At 35.2% G+C, this 22379-nt stretch overlaps 1 protein-coding gene across 1 annotated transcript in view; it reads left to right on the top strand.

Annotated features, from left to right (window-relative positions):
• LOC100376308 (uncharacterized) overlaps positions 1 to 22379 on the top strand; it is a 138905-nt gene that overhangs the window by 89399 nt on the left and 27127 nt on the right. Inside the window, exons 146-192 of the mRNA XM_085502838.1 lie at positions 103 to 222; positions 825 to 944; positions 1094 to 1216; positions 1456 to 1578; positions 1768 to 1890; positions 2275 to 2397; positions 2590 to 2712; positions 3468 to 3584; positions 3834 to 3956; positions 4104 to 4217; positions 4315 to 4428; positions 4766 to 4885; positions 5466 to 5588; positions 5777 to 5902; positions 6233 to 6355; positions 6833 to 6955; positions 7107 to 7229; positions 7355 to 7471; positions 7950 to 8303; positions 8728 to 8850; positions 9076 to 9204; positions 10688 to 10810; positions 11051 to 11167; positions 11341 to 11463; positions 11598 to 11720; positions 11852 to 11974; positions 12383 to 12505; positions 13146 to 13268; positions 13409 to 13525; positions 13996 to 14118; positions 14275 to 14397; positions 15186 to 15302; positions 16060 to 16182; positions 16345 to 16467; positions 16631 to 16753; positions 16967 to 17089; positions 17212 to 17334; positions 17663 to 17788; positions 18343 to 18465; positions 18609 to 18731; positions 18880 to 19002; positions 19885 to 20007; positions 20106 to 20231; positions 20525 to 20647; positions 20977 to 21102; positions 21364 to 21486; positions 21804 to 21932. Coding sequence (XP_085358964.1) covers positions 103 to 222; positions 825 to 944; positions 1094 to 1216; positions 1456 to 1578; positions 1768 to 1890; positions 2275 to 2397; positions 2590 to 2712; positions 3468 to 3584; positions 3834 to 3956; positions 4104 to 4217; positions 4315 to 4428; positions 4766 to 4885; positions 5466 to 5588; positions 5777 to 5902; positions 6233 to 6355; positions 6833 to 6955; positions 7107 to 7229; positions 7355 to 7471; positions 7950 to 8303; positions 8728 to 8850; positions 9076 to 9204; positions 10688 to 10810; positions 11051 to 11167; positions 11341 to 11463; positions 11598 to 11720; positions 11852 to 11974; positions 12383 to 12505; positions 13146 to 13268; positions 13409 to 13525; positions 13996 to 14118; positions 14275 to 14397; positions 15186 to 15302; positions 16060 to 16182; positions 16345 to 16467; positions 16631 to 16753; positions 16967 to 17089; positions 17212 to 17334; positions 17663 to 17788; positions 18343 to 18465; positions 18609 to 18731; positions 18880 to 19002; positions 19885 to 20007; positions 20106 to 20231; positions 20525 to 20647; positions 20977 to 21102; positions 21364 to 21486; positions 21804 to 21932 — 5979 coding nt within the window. The remainder of the gene's footprint in view (positions 1 to 102; positions 223 to 824; positions 945 to 1093; positions 1217 to 1455; positions 1579 to 1767; positions 1891 to 2274; positions 2398 to 2589; positions 2713 to 3467; positions 3585 to 3833; positions 3957 to 4103; positions 4218 to 4314; positions 4429 to 4765; positions 4886 to 5465; positions 5589 to 5776; positions 5903 to 6232; positions 6356 to 6832; positions 6956 to 7106; positions 7230 to 7354; positions 7472 to 7949; positions 8304 to 8727; positions 8851 to 9075; positions 9205 to 10687; positions 10811 to 11050; positions 11168 to 11340; positions 11464 to 11597; positions 11721 to 11851; positions 11975 to 12382; positions 12506 to 13145; positions 13269 to 13408; positions 13526 to 13995; positions 14119 to 14274; positions 14398 to 15185; positions 15303 to 16059; positions 16183 to 16344; positions 16468 to 16630; positions 16754 to 16966; positions 17090 to 17211; positions 17335 to 17662; positions 17789 to 18342; positions 18466 to 18608; positions 18732 to 18879; positions 19003 to 19884; positions 20008 to 20105; positions 20232 to 20524; positions 20648 to 20976; positions 21103 to 21363; positions 21487 to 21803; positions 21933 to 22379) is intronic.

Genomic DNA, 22379 nt, shown 5'->3' with positions numbered 1-22379 from the left:
TTAAAATATTTGAACAAAAATATATATATAAAAAATTATTATTAATAGTGAATGAGGTCTAAATGTTAAACATCATGAAATTCTTCTTTTTTCATTCTGCAGCTATAAACCCTTGTGCCAACAACCCCTGTCTGAATTCTGGACAGTGTGTGTCTAACAGCGACTGTACATCGTATACCTGTAACTGTCCTGCATGCTATGAAGGAAGCAGCTGTGAAATAGGTAAGTTCTTATAAATTCTGTTAAGTCTTAAAACTAAGATTAAATTCTATGCCATCAGTATATGACTCTTAGTCTATTTCATTAAATTATTGTACATATATTTGTCTTACTAGAAGCCCATCTATAATAGAATTATACATATATCAATTATTATCTTTAACACATTGCCTGTTGAAAGTATTTCCAGACATCCCAAAATCGATGGAAAAAAAGAAGTGAGAGGGCAGTGTGTTAGGGTATTTGTTTACTGGATATATTTGCTACTAAAACAGAAAGTTAAATATAATTCAATAAAATTAGTGTAAACTACTGTAAAATATTTTATTTTTGCTTGGAATTAATTTTCCCTGAAGGAATGATTCAGTAAAAATAAAATCCAGCGAATATACTTTTTTTCCTATATTTTACATTCAACTCCAAAAATAAGTAAAAATAAAATCCATACAAAACACCCAAAAAGTCTTTGCAGCAAAAATTAATTCCAGCTAAAATATAGTACTTCACAGTATAAAATAAAAAATAAGCTCATTTTATGGAACAGTGCAAATGTGCTTAGTTATTGTATGTCCATGACTTAAGTATCAATTTGTTTTCTCTTCCAGCACTGAATCCATGTCAGCCTAATCCCTGTCTGAATGGTTACTGTCAGCAACAGCCTGGATCCTGTATTGAATATACTTGTACCTGTCAAGGCTGCTATGTTGGAAACAACTGTGAAACACGTAAGTTAAGAACACGTTATATTAAAAATAAATCTTTATGAAAAACACCAGATTTTAACACCCCCAAGTCAACGTAAGGGATAACTCGTCTCATCGCATTTAGATTGCTGTTAATTACTACTGTAACATTTTCTTGTGTTTTGTTTCAGTTCAAAACCCATGCCAACAATTGCCATGTCTAAATGGCGGATTCTGCGTGCAGACGCCTGGATCTTGTACGGATTTCACCTGTTCCTGTCCACAGTGCTACACTGGATCTCTCTGTGAAATAAGTATGTATAATGTCTGCAATTAATAAAAACTCACTTTCAAGAATGTTGGAATTAAATCATTAAATATAGATTATCAAGATGTTATGCAAAAAAAAAAAAAATTTTAAAAAGTTTTCCTCTAATTAACTTGTATATTCAGATATGTTTATATTGATCGTACAATTTTAAAAAAAATTATTAGATGTGTGTAACTTTCATCTTTACCATTGTGTGTCAACTTTTCTTTTATTTTATCGTAGTGCTTAATCCGTGTGATAACAATCCATGTCAGAATGGTGGAGTGTGTGCGGCTGTGCCTGGTTCTTGTGTACAGTACACATGTCAGTGTCCAGGATGTTACATCGGAGTAAACTGCGAAACATGTGAGTTCATCAATTAAACAAATTTGTGATATTCTTAGCTTTGGACTGACGTCACACATTTTAACAAAACTATGAATTATTATGGGGTGTTCCTAAGCTATTTCAAATGTGGAGTAGATATAATTTAGTTTACTTGATACTAAATTGGTACTTTATTCTCAAATTTATGATTTCTCATTTCTCTTGTAGTGCAAAACCCATGTGTACCCAACCCTTGTCAGAATCAAGGCATGTGTCTACAAACGGCTGGTGTCTGTGACACCTATCAGTGTCAGTGCTCTGGATGTTTCACTGGCACTAACTGTCAAACTGGTAAGTACAGTTGAAACCTCTGTGATGTCATCATTTTGGGTGTTGAATCCTCTGTAATGTCTTTATTTTCAGTGAGGGTGTGGAAACCTGTGATGTCATCATTTTCAGTGAGGATGTGGAATCCACTGTGATGTCTTCATTTATAGTGAGGATGTGGAATCCGCTGTGATGTCATCATTCTTAGTGAGGGTGTGGACACCTCTGATGTTATCATTTTCAGTGAGGGCGTGGAAACCTCTGATGTCATAATTTTCAGTGAGGGTGTGGAAACCTCTGATGTCATCATTTTCAGTGAGGGTGTAGAAACCTCTGTGATGTCATCATTTTCAGTGCTTGACACCTATAAAACTGCCAAATAACTGCAATATTATTACCTTTACACAGAGATCAACCCATGTTCCAACTTCCCATGTCAGAATGGTGGTCAGTGTAGTCAGTCTCAGAATGACTGTCAGGAATTCACGTGCCAGTGTTCAGGCTGCTTTGTAGGAGATAACTGTGAAACATGTAAGTTTTGTATTCATGAAATTAATAATCAATAAATGATAATCATATTATAAACAATAATATATTGGCATGATATTATATCAACACATAATACCCGGTAGTAATAATGATATATCAGTATATCTTTTTTCATAATCTCAACTGTACATGATTCCAGCATTGTGCTTTGAATAATGTTATTTACCATTTCAGTGCTCAATCCATGCCAGCCAAGCCCATGTGCAAATGGCGGTTTCTGTGTACAAACACCAAATTCCTGCACTGAATTCACCTGTTATTGTACTGGCTGTTTCTCTGGCAATAATTGTGAAGTTGGTAAGTGTGTTTTTTGTGTGATTTGCTTCATCACGCTTTACTGAGAGTTGCCTAGCAACCAAACAAAAAGTATTGACAAATTTACTTTAAGTTTAATAGACTTTAATTATTGCGGTGAAGCTGTTGCACCATGGTAACCTTTTGAACTTCAAAGTCATTTTTTTTTCACTTTTCACATAAAATAAATTTGTTAAAGATTTTGATCGAGACCTATACTAAAGAGGAAAGTACAGTGCTTTCAAATATTGTGTTTTTATTCCTAAATACAAAGCAAGTACAGTGTAAAAACATTTTGGGTGTAAAAATGATACAAATCAACCATGTTACAATGTATCAATGCATAAAACAGCTTGATATATGTCAATTTTATACTATCTTACATTGTACTTAAAATGCATTTTAATACACTGTGGCCATTTTGCAATTGCATTCAAAACACAATATTTAAAATCATTGTACGTCTTCTGAAATTTTATATTTGATATGTCTGAGGCTTTGACTGTAGTTCAATTTTATGTACCTCACTCACCAAGGTTATTTAAAGCATTATTACTAGACTAATAAGAAAAGAATTGGACATATGACTGTATATATAACCCCAATTTTTTATTTGATATATCTGAGACTTTGACTTTAGTTCAATTTTATGTACCTCACTCACCAAGGTTATTTAAAGCATTATTACTAGACTAATAAGAAAAAAAATGGACATATGACTGTATATATAACCCCCATTTTTTTATTTGATACGCCAGAATTGGATCCTTGTAGCCCTAATCCATGTGAAGCTGGTGGTGTATGTACTCCTTTTGGGTGTTCAAACTATGCATGTCAATGCCCAAGCTGTTTCACTGGTACAAACTGTGACACTGGTAAGTTGATTTGTCCACATCAAATGTTTGTATTGTGACTCTATAAACAAGAGAATTTTGAAACTTGGAGCTTGTCATACCCTGGCACGCGAGTGGTTTATCACTTGTGCCTCTAAACTCTAAAATTTCACATCTGGCAAATACAATGTAAATACCAGTATATTTCCAGTACTAGTCTGTAATAGATATTTATGTATAACATCATGTTGAATTCATTTATTAATCAATCTGGTACTTTTTTTCTTTTAGCCATTAATCTGTGTAGTACTCAGAACTTTTGCCAGAACGGAGGTGCATGTGTTCAAAATACAGACTGTACCGGTATCCAATGTATATGTGATGACTGTTTTGAGGGAACATATTGCGAAAGAGGTAAGTTGAAATCTTCTTACATTTCTGCTTTTACTCTATCAGATCTAATCGCATTAAATACCATACTTAAGTAAGAGAATTTTAGTCATTTCAACTTCATGTGTGGATATGTAATCTTTCTTAATCAATCTTTCTTTTCCCTTTCAGTCATAAACATGTGTGCGACGAATCCGTGTCAAAACCAAGGATTCTGCGAAAGTAACTGCCCTGGCTTTGCTTGTACGTGTGGTGCATGTTGGACTGGACCAACTTGTGAAATTGGTAAGCTAATAATTGCAATTGACAGCAGTGATTGTATATTTCCAGCAAGTGGTTGTTTGAATGTACGCTTATTGTTTTGTTGTCGTTTATATTACAGCCTTGGATGTGTGTCAAAGTAATCCTTGTCAGAATGGTGGAACATGTACTAACTATTGTACTTATTATACCTGTCAATGTTCGTCTTGCTATACTGGAGATTTGTGCCAAACAGGTGAGTTGTAACTTGTACATGTACAAATAGTAGAAAAACTATGTTTATGCTGCCCTCAGGTGGGCTGGAATGCGATTACATTGTTTTTTGTTGGACCATCACCATTCCTACCAGGGGTACTAGTTTTTGTTATTGTCTAAAGGGCAAAATTGATTTTTTAATATTTCAGGCATTTCACTGATGGCATTGTCACATGATGTTAAAAACTATGATTTTCTATTTTGAACATGATTTATCATCCTTTGACCCGATTGATAGAATTTGTATTTTAATTTGGTGTGTGTGTGTGTGTGTGTGTATATGCACATTTTATGTAGTGTTATTTCTTAACTTTCAGCTGTTAACCCATGTCAAAACAGTCCCTGTCAGAATGGTGGACAGTGTCAAACATCAAGTGATTGTTCCGGCTTCACCTGCTTTTGTCCTGAATGCTACTCAGGTCTTAGCTGTGAACAATGTAAGTAATGGTACTTTTAATTTTTCTGCATTATCTTGTTTTCCTCTAGCCTGACAAGTTGGCGTAGGTGGCGCATGATGGTGGGGATCGCAGCAGTCCAGGGCGCCACCTACGCCAACTTGTCAGGCTAGTTTTCCTTCTTCATTCTGTATTTTTGCATGACTTGATATTTTTATATCACAGGCGTTTAAACAAAAGTGTATCATATATCAGTTTTTCTCCAAACTCCAAACCATTGTACATGCAATAATCACTTAATTCAGATATTTTCTTTATATTTTTAGACAGGTAGTCACAGTGACTTTTGTACCAATGAATATTCATAGAGTGAAATTGCCAGAAATCAAAACCTTAAAAAGTGGTCATTTAAACCTTGGATTTAAGAAAAATTGGAACTAACCCTAACATGATTTTTGTGCTTTTGTTCATTGATCCTGATGGTTTTTGATGATTCCAAGTTTTCCTTTTTCTGTCTCTGGCAATTTTCACTGAGTTACACAGGTAGTCACATTGACTTTCCAAATAGTACAAAATCACAAATAATTCTACAGTATATTATAATTCTCTTGTCATTTTTCAGTCAATGATCCATGTGCCAGTAGTCCTTGCCAGAATGGAGGTCTGTGTCAGTCACAGATGGGTAACTGCAATCAGTATAACTGTGTGTGTCAAGGCTGTTACACTGGACTAACATGTGCCACATGTAAGTACCTTCAACTCTCATCAATGTATCAATAGATGTATACTTAATACTCCTACTAGTTAAATGTCATTATAAATGTGTTGAAACTAATGGATGTCATCTTTCACTGAACCATTAATGATGAACAAAGATCTCATGTATACCCAATGCTACCTGTTGATTCATTTGTCTATTTCTTTTGATTACAGTGTCTCATGGATGTGAACCATTCAATCCATGTCTGAACAATGGTGTATGTCAGCCGGTACAAGGATCATGCGACTCTTACACCTGTTCATGTCCAGGATGCTATACTGGCGCTAACTGTGAAAACAGTAAGTGAAAATTTAGTTTTCATAATCTTGCTTGTATCATCATAGATAAAAGGCAAGGTATATGAGGGGGGAATGTCTGTTCTTTGTTGTTGTTATTATTGTTGTTGTTGTCAGCTTTTAGAATCTGTCCTGTTATTAGAGTGTCATAGTAGTTATGGAGTGAAAGATTCAATTTTGTGTAAAAAAAAAAATAACTTATATCAGACCCCAATCAAACAAACATTTCACAACTGTATCATTTTATATTTGGGCCAAGCCTACACAGACATATTTGATCATATCTCAAATCACATTTGTTTTAACTAATAAAGTGGTATTTTTTTTTTGAAGGAATTGACCAATGCCAACCTAGTCCTTGTGCAAATGGTGGTGTATGTATCCCCACTGCTAATTCCTGTACACAGTTTTCTTGCACATGTCCAGGCTGCTATACTGGATTCCTTTGTGATACGTGTAAGTAAAAACAAATTTTTTCACTTTCATTTTTTATTTCTGATGTGTGGTACGTTGGTTAGCGTGTCAGCCCACCATCTTTGAGATTGCGGGCTTGACACTTGTGGTCAGCTGCTCACTCTGCAGTGAAAAAAAGAGTACTTACTGCCCACTTGCCTTTCTTGCTGCATTCAGGGTTGGGAATATGGCGTCCAGTCGGATGGGGACGTGAAGTTGTCGGCCCCATGTGCTGTTCCTGTTCTCGGTGCATGTAAAAATAACAGTATCAAATTATGTTGCAGATTACCACAGAATAAGTGGAACTTACCCTAATATGGAAATTATTAATGAGTTATATAATCCTATTGGTTACCTTTTAAATTAAAAAAAATTATAAATTTCATAAATGATTTATCTCTGCAATCAAGTATAATAAATATATATTTTTTTCTGAATTGATTGATTGATTGATTGATAAATGTTAATTGAATATTTCAGTATTGGACCCTTGTGCATTCAACCCATGTCTGAATGGTGGTCAATGTCAGCAGGTGCCTGGATCATGTACAGACTTTACTTGTGTATGCAGTGGATGTTACACCGGCACCACATGCAATCAACGTAAGTAGTGTAACAAACTCTTCCCATGAACATAACTTTGTTTTTTTGTCAGTTTCTTTTTATAATGTGGATATTTTTGTAGAATGAAAAAAAAACATTTTCCTGTGTATTTGTAAATTCTCAATATGTTGTTGTGTTTCTATTTCTCCAGTGATCAACCCATGTCAGTCGCAGCCATGTCAGAACTTCGGTCAGTGTACTGTAGTTGCCAACTCGTGTACGGAGGTCACTTGTACATGTACTGGATGTTATACTGGGTCATTTTGTGAAATACGTAAGTATGGTTCATGCACAAATAAATGACCATTCAATGATGGTCGATTTGAGGCTGTTTACAAGGAAATACTCTTGGTTTTTACTTCAGTTATCACATTTTATTTCATAAATTTATATTTGCAGTACTCGATCCATGTACTCCCAATCCATGCAGCAGTGGTGGTCAGTGTACCAAACTAGGGTGTAATGATTATCTTTGTGACTGTCCAGCCTGTTATACAGGACCAAACTGCCTACAACGTGAGTATATTTACCTCCCATTATGCAAAATCAATGTGGTTAGGTTCGGTTGGCCACATTCCAACTTGAGTAGGATTTCAGCGGAACTTGAACTTGAACTCTCACAAATCAATTGATAACATAAACTGCATTTATTTGCGAATGAAACTCTTCAACGAAAGTGTAAACTTCTGATAAATACATAAACTTGTAGAACTGACCCACAGTTGAGCACAAACTAAAAACTGGAACAGAACTGCCGTTTAAGTTTTAAAAGGCAAATAGAACATTACAGCGTTTTTCACTCAGTTGGAGATTAACCAATCAGTGACTGCGTACTGAATCAATAAATGAAATGTCAGTCAACACCTATGGCTTATTATGGTTTTCAACGATAATCAACAATAAATTTACTGAAAGATGCCAGTGTCTTAACAGAATAAGTGATGGAATGTTTGATAAATTTCTTCTTGTAAACTTGTTTCACTTTCAATTTCAGAGATCAACCTCTGCCAAACCCAGAACTACTGTCAGAATAGCGGCGCATGCACGATGAATGCCGACTGCACTGGAATACAATGTCAATGTCCGTCGTGTTACACTGGTCCTTACTGCCAGTCTATCGTCAATGTCTGTGAACAGCAAAACCCATGTCGAAATGGAGGTCTGTGTACCAGTAATTGTCCAGATTACTCCTGTCAGTGTGGTGCTTGTTGGACTGGGAGTACATGTGAGATTCCTGTGGATCTATGTGCAACCGTACCCTGTCAAAATGGCGGTACATGTACCAACTTCTGTACTTCCTATATCTGCAGCTGTCCCAGCTGTTATACTGGTACTAACTGTAACATAGGTAAGACTTGTCTATATACGACTTGCGCAATGGTACAATGACCACCTCACAGCAGTGAGTTTTATTTTTTGTCGTTTGACTCTGGAAGTATAGTCTACCCTGTCTTCCAAACATCACATGTATATTAGATTTGTGACTATATAACTTATGATTTGCTTCAAAAATAACAACAACAAAAAAGCATCAGGAGAGACAGCAGTGAATTCAATGTCTGAAAATATTGCCTTACATAAAAATATATATATTTGAAAAAAAAATTAAATACTGATATCTACATTAGAGTGATTTCAATTTTATATCAATTAAGTCAATTTATTAATCAAACATATTGCAACTATGTAACTTAAGTATAAAAAAAGTATTTAATTTATTAAGTTTGTTATCTCATTTGTTAACATTATATGGTATTTACTGTTCTTTGCAGCCATTGATCCATGTACTACCAATTCCTGTCAGAATGGTGGCACTTGTATGGCAGTGCCTGGATCGTGTACAGACTTCACATGTACATGTCCATCATGTTGGTCTGGACCAAGGTGTAACATTCGTAAGTATAATCACATTTCAGTTTCTTGCACCCAGTTAAATTATCACTGATATTGAATATGTGAAAAGTTTTTGTTTCTTCCAATCTGTGTTCTACATATTCTGTGGCTATACATATGACGATATGATGTCTCTTATTAAAGTTTTTGTTTCTGCGAAATTAAACACTTATTTATTTCTGCCAAATATTATAGTTCATCAATTTAATTTCATTGTTTTTTATCAGCTGTGAATGTATGCGCTACAAACCTGTGTCAGAACGGTGGCACATGCATACCAGTGTTTGGTGACCTAACCTGTACACAGTATCAGTGTAACTGTGCGGGCTGCTTTACTGGACCTTACTGTGAAAATTGTAAGTAGTGACTTCCAATCAGAAAAATAGTTACAGTACTTGCCAATATGATAAGAAGTGATATGATGCAATGTGATGTTATGCAATACAATGCATCATGATGTGATGTGATGTTATGCAATACAATGCATCATGATGTGATGTGATGTTATGCAATACAATGCATCATGATGTGATGTTATGTTATGCAATACAATGCATCATGATGGGATGTGATGTTATGCAATACAATGCATCATGATGGGATGTGATGTTATGCAATACAATGCATCATGATGGGATGTGATGTTATGCAATACAATGCATCATGATGTGATGTTATGTTATGCAATACAATGCATCATGATGGGATGTGATGTTATGCAATACAATGCATCATGATGGGATGTGATGTTATGCAATACAATGCATCATGATATGATGTTATGTTATGCAATACAATGCATCATGATGTGATGTGATGTTATGCAATACAATGCATCATGATGGGATGTGATGTTATGCAATACAATGCATCATGATGTGATGTGATGTTATGCAATACAATGCATCATGATGTGATGTGATGTTATGCAATACAATGCATCATGATGGGATGTGATGTTATGCAATGCAATGCATCATGATGTAATGTGATGTTATGCAATACAATGCATCATGATGTGTTGTGATGTTATGCAATACAATGCATCATGATGGGATGTGATGTTATGCAATACAATGCATCATGATGTAATGTGATGTTATGCAATACAATGCATCATGATGTGATGTGATGTTATGCAATACAATGCATCATGATGTGATGTGATGTTATGCAATACAATGCATCATGATGTGATGTGATGTTATGCAATACAATGCATCATGATGTGATGTGATGTGATGTTATGCAATACAATGCATCATGATGTAATGTGATGTTATGCAATACAATGCATCATGATGTGATGTGATGTTATGCAATACAATGCATCATGATGTGATGTGATGTTATGCAATACAATGCATCATGATGTGATGTGATGTTATGCAATACAATGCATCATGATGTGATGTGATGTTATGCAATACAATGCATCATGATGTGATGTGATGTTATGCAATACAATGCATCATGATGTAATGTGATGTTATGCAATACAATGCATCATGATGGGATGTGTTGTAATAAATTGTGGTGTGGTGCGTATGATGCGATGCATTGTAATGTTATGCAATTGGATACATTGTGGTGTGATGAGATTCAATGCGATATGATACATTGTGATGCGACTCAATGTATTGTGGTGTGATGCGAAGACATAGGATATGATATGGTACGAATTCTCAATTTATCCTGGATAGCACATTCAGGACGAGTTTTGCATATGGTCCAGAATTGATGGAGAGAAAAGCTTACCTTATGTGCCATACTCATCATTATTAGCATAAACAATTGTTTTTGATAACATGTACATAAAAAATTCTATTATTATTACAGTCCTAGATCCTTGTGCCAACTTCCCATGTGAAAACGGTGGTACATGCCAGTCTGTACAGGCATCCTGTTCCTTGTTCACATGTACATGTCCTGGGTGTTACACTGGATCTACATGCTCCCAACGTAAGTCAAGTTTATGCATTGTTTGATATGTAAATCAAACCACACATAATTATCCGAATTATCCTTTTGTTGGATCAGATTAGATTATAAATTAGTATGTCAAAACATTACCATTTTTAAATGAGTGAATGTTACAAGCAAAAATAATTTTTTTAAATGTACTAGAATAACTTATATTAAAGTGGATTATATTGAATATGTGTTGTTTTGAATGGAATAAAACTTTTGTTTTAATTTCAGTGTTGGATCCCTGTACTCCGGCTCCATGCTTTAATGGTGGTACTTGCCAACAACTATCATGTACAACCTACCAGTGTTCATGTCCTGAGTGTTACCGTGGTGAAAACTGTCTGGAGTGTAAGTTAACACATTTAGAACTATACCGATAGTGTCACTCGTCACATAAATGTCATCATCACAGATCTATAATTATGCGTTTAATAATGTCACATATGACAGTTTTGGTGATGCAAACTGTTGACGATAAAATCGCTAATAAATAATATTTATTTTTGTTCTTATTTGTATAGTTATTAATCCATGCGAAAATACTCCCTGTCAGAATGGTGGATTCTGTATTCCAACAACCGGATCGTGTACACAGTTCACTTGTAGCTGTCCATCATGTTTCACAGGTGCACTCTGTGATCAACGTACGTCCAATGTTTATTACATTGTTAATCTTGTATTAATATCGCAATCTGTCATAAGTCTTACCAAGAATGTGATACCATAGTATATTACATTGTAAACTAAAATTTATTTTGTTTAATTTATCTTTATACAGCTGTTGATATATGCTCACCCAATCCATGCTTGAATGGCGGACAGTGTACACCCAGAGATGGATCTTGTTTTGACTACACCTGTACATGCCAAGGGTGTTACACTGGATTCAACTGTGGACAGTGTAAGTAACACTACACTACAGATTCTACAACAAAGTTTATTAACATTGTTACAGTTAAAAAAATGTTTTTGTTGCTATGGCAATCAATTATAATCTGAGACTTATACAAATTTTGTTTTGTTTGTTTCCAGTTATTGACCCATGCCAGCCAAATCAGTGTTATAATGGAGGTACCTGTATCCCCGTCGTTGGTTTCTGTAATCAGTTTACTTGTAGCTGTCCAGAGTGTTTCACCGGAGACAACTGTCTACAAGGTATTTACTTTTTCTTCTATCTCAAATCATTTTCTATAGTAGCTTGAAGTGAATTTACAATGTGTTGTGCCACACATCCAGCAACGCAGAAGAATGCACACATCCACAAGATCTGAAATTACTCAATTTATAGGATTTCTAGAAGTGATTTAAATTTTTTTTGTGAGCTCCTTATTTGCATATACACTTGTAGAAGGTTGAAGTAATAGACAAGACCTCGGCCTCTACCCTTGCACACAACCTTGATGCCCACTTACAATATAAACATTGTAGATGAGAAACAACATACCGGTGAATACAGTTTAAAGTAACAGCACAATTCTTTAGTTGAACTCAGTTCTGATATCATATTTAAATGGATGGCAAACTAAGACTAACTGTGGTGTTGAATGTTTTTTTTCTGTACAGCTATCAACGCCTGTGCTAATAATCCATGTCAGAATAACGGTATATGTACACCTGTGGTTGGCAGTTGTCAACTAGTCACATGTACATGCAGTGGATGTTATACTGGACAATACTGCACACAATGTAAGTACAATAACATAGACAACTGTTGATAGTCTAGGAGTGGTTTGAGTAGACAAGAAATTGTCTGCCCAATTTACTGGTGGGTGTATGATGTGTATAACACAGAATTCATGCATAATAGTGACTTCAAACTGTTCTAGCTAATTTCGGACAGGTTAAAAAAAAAGATTTCCCAAAGGCATAAATTATATTACAATAAAATATTATAAAATGGCTGGACATGTTTGAATGTGTTACGTACATATTATTTACATCGTATTTATGTCTCATATGAATATTTTTCTTTGATTCAATCGGACACAGTAATAATGTAACACATATGACGGAAATAAATTCCTGTCACTGAAAGCAAATGTACAGGTACAAACTTCATACAAGTTTTGCTGGCATTTTGGACTGTGGATTTTTTCTAAAATCAATCAGTTGTATAGATAGAAACCAACAACACTCCACATTTCTGGTAATGTAGTATTTACAACACAAGTGCTGCAGATGCTCTACTACTACTTCACATGTTAGTTTTGATACTGTCATGCTTTTCTATCATCACTATGTAACTGTTTATAATCAGTCGGCCAATTTGTACATCATTTGTAATCGACTACCGTACATCACACTGATTTCTATTCTCTGTTCACAGTGCTGGATCCATGTGCCGGCTTTCCATGTGCCAATGGTGGTACATGTACACCTGTACCAGGTTCATGTACAGACTTTACATGCAGCTGTCCAGGCTGCTATACCGGTCGAACATGTCTTACTTGTAAGTTCAATGAAATCATCAAATGTTCATCTGTAGGACTAACAATGTTGGATACGTTGCGTCTGAAAAATCAAAGTTATAATCGCCAAATATTTTCATCTTGGTTTATATGACTATTTATTATATCATGTTCATTGCAGTGGCCGACCCTTGCCAGAACAATCCATGTGGTAATGGAGGAACCTGCATTCAGAATACATGCAGTTCATACAGCTGTATGTGTGACGCTTGCTACTATGGGGATAACTGTGAAATTCGTAAGTTGGCTTGCATTTTCATAGCACTCAACATTTGATTGAAAAGCACTCTGCGTTTAAATTTCTCATGTGTATTTAATTATTTATGAATAATTAAATATTATAGATTAATAATTATTAATAATTATTTATGAATTGTCTTAAGCTTTTCATCACCAGACTTTCTCACTCAAATTATTCGGCACTTTTTTCTATATTCTTCAATATTTCTGGAAATGAACCTTAATTTTGGAGATAACAGACAAAATTAGAGTAAATTTTCAGTTTTCACTCAAAAAAATTGGCTATTTTTGTCACAATCTTCTGAAGGAAAGTGCAGACTATTAACGGGACTATTTCGTGAATTTGTGATGGAAAGAGGGAACTGGTGGTGAAAAGGTTAATTCATAAATTGTATTTAAAAAATCACTATTGTGCCCGCTGTTGCAATGTATTGTCATTGATAAATCTTCTTTTGTTGTCATTCACAGCTCGTAATCCATGCCAACCGAATCCATGTGAAAATGGCGGTTTCTGTCAGAATGCTCCGGGTTCATGTATCCAGTATACCTGCACATGTCCAACGTGCTGGACAGGAAACCAATGTGAAGTTGGTGAGTAGAATGACGATACAGATATCTAATATGTGTTTTACTCCCACCTCTTCATTTAGCGAGTTCCTGCAGTGTTCAGTATATTTTATTACTCGATTATGACAAAAGCATATTGACCGAATTCATAACCTTGTACAAAATCTGTATGTATTTCAGCCATCAACGCCTGCGACAGTTCGCCGTGTAACAATGGTGGTACGTGTCAACTAGTTCAGGGATCGTGTACGTTCTACAACTGTCAGTGTGCTGGCTGTTACACCGGGCAGACCTGTAATACATGTAAGTATCGGACAGCGCCATCTAGAGACAAAGTTCTCTCATGCTTTTGTTTGTCTTATCATTTTGACTATTCATAACATCCGTTGCATATACATAAGTTTTTATATATTTTTTCTTCTCATGGAAATTAAAACATTGTACATGCAAAATCATTCTGATTTTTGTACGTGTGTGTTAAAACGTTTATAGGTGGTGTTTCTTCAAAAATTACTATATAGATTAAAACATTTTGAATCCAGTTGTTTGAACTGTATTATTGTGTTCTATAACTTTATTATAGCTAAAGACAGTTTACCTGTCGGATACAGCTCAGTACTGTAAATTCATTTATTTTCGCTGACATTTAAGTTCACAAACTTGGCAGGAAAACAATGAGTTCTCTTTTCACATTTTCACAAGTTCACATTTATCACATTTAATTTTATAGCGAATTTTACTTATCAGCTAAACTAGCAAAATTAAAACCCAGTGAATAATTAATGTGTTTACAGTATTCATGCAATGAAAAGATGGCATTTTTCATCATGCATGTGCACCGATTGTTTTGATACTCAATATTAATCAATGCATTTGCATATAGTGTTATATTTCATTGAACGAATACTTTAAACAGTGAGCTGAAAATGCAAATGCAAAAACCTCATTTTTTGATAAATCATAGTCCCCACTGGTTATTAATGTGCCGTATCAAACAACAATATGTTTTCATCCACCTTTGATTTTATTTACATTCACTGTGAATTCACATTCTTGAATTGAAGTTTTTTGTTTTTTTGTTTTTTTTTCAGTGAATGATCCCTGTGCTAATAATCCTTGTTCCAATGGTGGTACATGCTTACAAGAAGGTTGCTTCACTTACTCCTGCTCATGTCCAGTATGTTATACGGGTTCTAACTGCTTGCAGTGTAAGTCAATATTAAAAATTATGAACCCTAGTACAATCATGTGATCTAGGATTGCTGCACCAAATTGTGTTGCCAATCTCACGATAAAGTTTGTAGGTTTTAATAGTTTATTCTGTATGTCTTGATCACCAATGGGAACCATTCTATTTACAAAATGAGAGTGCTTCTCTCATACTGAGGACCCAGCAATCATTGCATGGGATATCATTATATACAGTACAATCTTTGTTAGTGGCCCACCTCTATATAAAGACCACCTGCCTATAGTGACCATTTTTCACCGTCCCAAGGCATACGGTATGAGCAACCTGTGTATAATGACCACTTTTAGACAGTCCCAAGACATTGTATGAGCAACCTGTGTACAAAGACCACCTGTCTTACGTGACCACTATTTCAGCAATATGCCTTTGTTTAGAGATGCAAAATAATAATTAGCATTGTCTTTATAAAACAATTTTTAATTTAAACTTATTTGATTTTCTGTTTCTAAAATGTGCTTCATGTATTATTAAAGTCAAACGATGTTCATGACTTGACGATTTAATTTGGGACAAGGGGTGGGCACTTAGTCGAACGTGACCTCTAAAACAGAAATCCTTTCTAACGAGGGGGCTGGCTGCTTAGCTGGGCATGGGCATTAAGTCAAACGAGTACTATATGATTTACTATAATGTGTGGAAATCTTTGTTTACCAGTTTGTTTGATCAGTTTGTACTATCCTAATAACACATAATTATTGGTTCATTTGATGCAGTAATCAATCCCTGCAACTCGTTCCCATGTGGAAACAATGGATTCTGCATACCAACCGATGGATCCTGTGTACTCTATACCTGTCAATGTAGTGGATGCTTTACTGGTCTTGACTGTACCACTCGTAAGTCAAATTTCAGATTGCTATACTGTCAATGGTTTCAAATATTCATCAGATATATACACTTATAATGTTCATTGCATTAGAATTTGTAAAATAAAATTGGTGACACTTACTACAATAAACATTGATCATTCTTAAGAACTGGTTTCCATTTGTTTACAGCGATCAATGCATGTGACAGTGCTCCATGTCAAAACAATGGTCTTTGTGCACCAGTTGATGGCAACTGTTATTCCTATACCTGTACCTGTACTGGTTGCTTCCAAGGATTCAACTGCGATCAAGGTAGAATTTCTCTTCTTTTTTTTCTTCAAGTACCAAAATTTCTGAATCACTTTTATAAGCAATTATAACTGCCAAATGGTATCGCTTTGTCTTGTTTCTGATGGACTTAGCATCATAGTTGCCTCGCTTTGATTTATTATTCTTTTATCTTTTTTTTATTTAGTAATTGATTCATGTGCCAATAACCCATGTTTCAATGGTGGTACCTGTGTACAGAGTCCTACTACATGTTATGATTATTCGTGTTCCTGTCCAGAATGCTTCACTGGATCGAATTGTCAGATTCGTAAGTCAGTTTGCTAGCTAACAATCGAGGAGGAGCTTTTCACATCAGTGACAATTAAGGTATCCTCCAAGTGAGAGGATCCATACAGTTTAACCATACGTTGCAATGTATTATGGGAAATTTATGCTAATTATTACCATATTTGAAATCTCATTGATTGAATGCAGTAGATTTCAAGTTGCTGTTATTTTATATAGTTAAACTGTTTTTCAGCTTTGAATCCATGTCAGAACAACCCGTGTCAGAACAACGGTTTATGCATACCAGATCAGAACAACTGTAACGATTACTCGTGTACCTGTTCCGGATGCTGGACGGGAGATTTCTGTCAAACAGGTAAAAAAATATTGCGATTTTGAACAATCATTGTTCGGGTTTATTACGTTGCTACTTGTGTTCGAGATACATGTATGTTTTATAATTTCACTGTTTTTTTTGTTTTTCTTTATATATAATAGCAATCAATCCATGCTCCAGTTTTCCATGTCAGAATGGTGGAACATGTCAGTCTGTGGTTGGGTCATGTACTGATTACACATGTTCCTGTCTTGGGTGCCAGACTGGACCTTCCTGTGAAATTGGTGAGTCCTTGTCTTTTTATTTGTTTTTGTGAAAATGCCACAACTGATGAAATGTGTCTCTATAGTACATACATGTATATAATAATTTGGTTCTGAGTGTACTGTGACTGTTAGTAATGAGTACCGTAAAATCTGTATTAGAAGCCGCATCCCTAATAGAAGTCGCACCCATTCTTTTTGAATGTTTGAGAACCAAAAATTCATCATTTCTCATATGTGTAGATGCTCTAATAGAAGCCGCATCCCCTCTGTTGCATTGTACCATTTTAATAGAAGCCGCGGTTTCTAATACAGATTTTACAGTAACTGTATTGATTTATATCCACAGCAATGAATCCCTGTAGCCCTAACCCATGTAGTAACAACGGAGTCTGTCAACCTTTGGCTGGCTCGTGTACAGCGTATATGTGTATTTGTGACGAGACTTGTTTTACGGGAACCAATTGTTTGGAACGTGAGTAAATTATTTGTTATGTCATTATGGAGTTTAGTTTTCATCAAAATTCAGTACATGTGAATCATGTACATGTGTTCAACTCAACTCTCACTGTGAAGATGTTAGTCGCCAAACTCACTGTTTTTTAAAGTATTGTTGCTACTGACCTTACTGAAAGTCACACATCCAGTACTTCAGGGCTTATAAATTCACTACTATTTTCCAATTATTACCCTCCCCCCCCCCCATTCTCCAATCACTGCAATTAGTTGTCCATCAGGTTCCAAACACATTGACATGGCAAATACGTGCATATCACATTGGAATTTATTGTTCACAGCATAATAATTAATAGCCCGAGAAAGTACATGGATGACTTACATTCAGGGGTCATGCACAAGTTCTCTTTGCTCTTTGAATTTCGTCTATAGTGTAAATTTATCGACTTGATAGAAATCTTTGTTATTGCTAATCGTGAATGGTTTTCAGCTTGTCAATAATGTAAATGAAGGAAAAACTGTTTTATTTTTGTGGTTATAAATAAAAAAAAATTATATTATTATATTTATTAGGTGTCAATCCATGTGTAAGCAACAACCCGTGTTTGAATGGTGGTAACTGCTCACCCGGTGCACTATGCGGTGAATATTCATGTCAGTGTACCGGATGCTTTACTGGTACCGACTGTAGCACTCGTAAGTGTAACACCCTTCTTTTGGCTTTCCCAAATTGTAATACTGAGAATATTTTTTTTTTGCGGTGTTTTTTTTATAAGATTGGTAGAAATTAACTAGTGTATTTTTCTTGTTTTTTTCTACTTTCCATATATAACTGTTAGCTATTAATCCATGCGATAGCTTTCCGTGTCAGAATGGTGGTAACTGTCAACAGACGTTCCAGACGTGCGATTCATATCAATGTGTGTGCTCACAGTGTTATACTGGTAACAACTGCGAAACATGTAAGTGTGACTAAACCTCTATCACTTCACAACTGGCAAAAATATACTCTTACTCATGCTCTATTGGCTTGCCTACACTGCAAACCACATATCATATTTCCTCTAATAGAAATGGTTCAGTCAATTTAATTTTGTTTTTATTTTGCAGTTGTGAACCCATGCGTTAACAACCCTTGTCAGAACAGTGGTTTCTGTCAACAGGTGGCCGGTTCATGTACAGAAGTCAACTGTATTTGTGACAGTTGCTGGTCTGGTGATTACTGCACAGTTCGTAAGTAACGTTTTATTTATACAGAACACCTTTCTACCCAACTCAAGATATTTGACTTTGAACGATTCACACTCTGCATCACATATTAAATTACCATATAACGTGTCTTTTTTGGCTAGCATGTTATTTTAGCTAATATAGCTAATCTGTAATTTCGCTAATTCAAGATGTTGCTAATTTAATATAAAGTATATTCTCACAATGAGATTGTTGTTCTGTTAGTTCATGCATGTAGCTATTCCAATATATTTAAGTGTACAGTGCCCTCAATCTAAAGTATAGAATGCCCTAAAATTCATTCACAAGCATATGTAAGTTTGACGTCTATGTACGACGATATACGTATGCAAATCATGTTCTGTGTGCATGTTAATTGAATACATTTCTAACCAATGGCTTCACAGAACATGGGAACACTTGAAAATGCTTGATTATGTAAAAAGAAATTAGTGAGTAATCACCATATTCAAACGCACATTACTCGTAGTAGACGCTTTGCAAATATGCAAGTACACATCTAGCAAAACACTACTTTCACAGGCTCTAGAAATGTACATCTTACGTGTGATTTTGTGATCAACTCATGTGACTCAATTCTTCGCTTCTTGTGTTATCTTCATTGCATATCACACCCTAATTTTGTTACTGTGGAATACTTTATTTTCGCTGGAATTAATTTTCACTGAAAAGGCTTTTTGGGCGTTTTGTATGGAATTTATTTTCACTGATTTCTGATGAGTTAATGTGAAATATAGGAAAAAAGTATATTTTATTTTCACGGAATCATCCCTTCAGCGAAAATAGCGAAAATAAATTCCAAGCGAAAATAAAGTATTATACTTGCTATTATATAATTGTTTTGATTGTTTTGTTTTTTTGTAGCTATCAGTCCATGCTCCAGTAATCCATGCCAGAATGGCGGTGCTTGTAACACGATTGCTAACTCCTGTAACTTCTACACATGTTCCTGTGCGGGATGTTTCACTGGAACTCACTGTACAGAAGGTAATTATTGTCTGTGGCTATATTTTTTTCTCTTTTGCATGGATTATGTTGTATGAACCGAGACTCTCACTGTTTCATTCATTTGTTTCTTTGAACAGTAATCAACCCATGTCAACCTAACAACCCATGTTTCAATGGTGGTACATGTATGCAGAGCCAGTCGTCTTGTAACGAGTATGTGTGTACATGCACTTCGTGTTACACAGGAGCAAACTGCTTAACACGTAAGTATCATGTTCATTAAATATTTAGACTTTTATCTCTAGCGATTTTTGAGATTTGTGGATTTTATGGCATTCGTGAAGAGAAAATTTTGTGATTTACACTGACATCATGAAATTGGCGAAAGTTTTTTCTCACTAAATTTAAGCAGTTTATCGTATTTTGCACCCTGCTACATGTAGCAAGGTAAAGCTTGTACAGATTTGTTGCACAATTTAATGGCAAGTCAATAATACATGCCTTTGTGCAAGAATGAAAAAAAATCACTGTGAACTTCTCTAAATTCTCATTACAGCAATCAATCCATGCTCCAGCAATCCCTGCCAGAACTCTGGTTTCTGTCAACAAGTAGCAAATTCCTGTGCAGATTACACCTGCCAGTGTTCAAGCTGCTGGTCAGGACCCACCTGTAGTATTGGTGAGTTCAGTTATTTTATGAAGCTTTATATTAAGGGGACTACAGTGAAGAGCACAAAGCTGGGGCTTTGCTTATAAACATATTTATAAAAACAATGGTAAATACTGATCATCAGTTTTTGCTCAAATTCAGAGCTAAATATTGTCTACAGCAATAATTCGCGTTTATAACGACCCCAGATTTTTGCCTTTCACTGTACTTGTGTTCTCTGTTTGAATTTAACATGATAGTTGAAACCATGTATTATATGTCTGCTTGTTAGCAGCAAAGCTACAAGTGGAACCGAGTTTATTAATTTCACTGCAAAACTTGTGCATTTCTATTTACAGCTGTCAACGCCTGTGATTCCTTCCCATGCTTAAATGGCGGTACCTGTACTATGCCGTTCAACAATATCTGTACTCAGTACCAATGCACATGTTCAAATTGCTACACCGGACTTAGTTGTGAAACTCGTAAGTAGTCATCCATCGTGATTATCTAAATTTTGGCCTAGCATGATGATGTTTGTTTTTTAGTATCAGTGGAAATATTATCCCTTCTGGAAGTGGGGAAAATGTACAAAATATGATGTGAAAGAAAAAAAATTGGTTTACAGAACATACTGTATTTCATCATCAAGTTTGTTTGGACTTGAAATCTGTGTGTCAATGTGATAAAAATGTGATGTATGAGAAACTCCCAATAATATGATACATTTTGTTTCTTCTCTGTAGCAATCAACCCGTGTTTGTCTAACCCTTGCTATAACCAGGGAACTTGTATTCAGAGCAGTACTGATTGCACTCAATATATCTGTCAATGTACTAGCTGTTATACCGGATTAACCTGTCTCAATCGTAAGTCAGCACATACATTGCCCATGTCATTCATCATTAGCCATATATTTTATTAATTTACTTACCGATATTCAATAATACTCACACATCCTCCTGAGGGAATCAAAACAGCTACAACAACTATAGAAAACTGCAAAATGAAGAGTAAGAAATAAAAACTCTAAAAACACACAAACACACACAAAAAGTCAAAATAGAAAGCCACTGATCCATCAACACTTTCAGGGAATCAAGCATAAGTTATTTGTTTGACTTGGATACCTCACATGTCATAGAAAAGTTACTTTATATATGTTTTATTTGTTTGATCTCTTTAGCTGTCAACCCATGTACGAATGGTGTAACACCATGTAAAAATGGTGGATTCTGTTCTCAAGTTCAAGGCTCTTGCACTGAATTTCAATGTTTCTGCTCTGGCTGCTGGGAAGGCGACACCTGCGAGACACGTAAGTAGTATAGTGAAAACGGTAGCCACTCAAATAGCACTACCGGTACATTAAAGGGAACCTCAATCCAAACAACATAATGAGCCCTAAAGAAAAAGCTCCACAAATGTAGGAGAATGCAATTTACACTTTTTTATATCAGTTTTCATTCTCTAGATATTCAACTTTTCATCGTTATTATGTAGTCAGCCATCTTGATTCTCAAGCAAAGGATTATGGGTAAAGTATGACATCCTAGAATCTGTTGTCAGAAATTGAGAAAATTATTTCATCTATAACATGAGAAATACTGATGCAAATTAGTTCAAATGTTCGTTGTGCATATTACTCATGTATATAATTATAGTAATGGAAATTGGAATTTTACAAATACACATAAAGTGAAGATATTGTTAAAAACGTTAAAAAAATAAAAATCAATATTTTAGTTGTGAAATATAGAATGTC

Source organism: Saccoglossus kowalevskii, chromosome 8 (assembly GCF_978046115.1).
Source record: "Saccoglossus kowalevskii chromosome 8, keSacKowa6.1, whole genome shotgun sequence".
Taxonomy (NCBI): domain Eukaryota; kingdom Metazoa; phylum Hemichordata; class Enteropneusta; family Harrimaniidae; genus Saccoglossus; species Saccoglossus kowalevskii.
The sequence above is the reverse complement of the archived record's forward strand: the minus strand, read 5'-3'. Positions and strand labels throughout refer to the sequence as shown.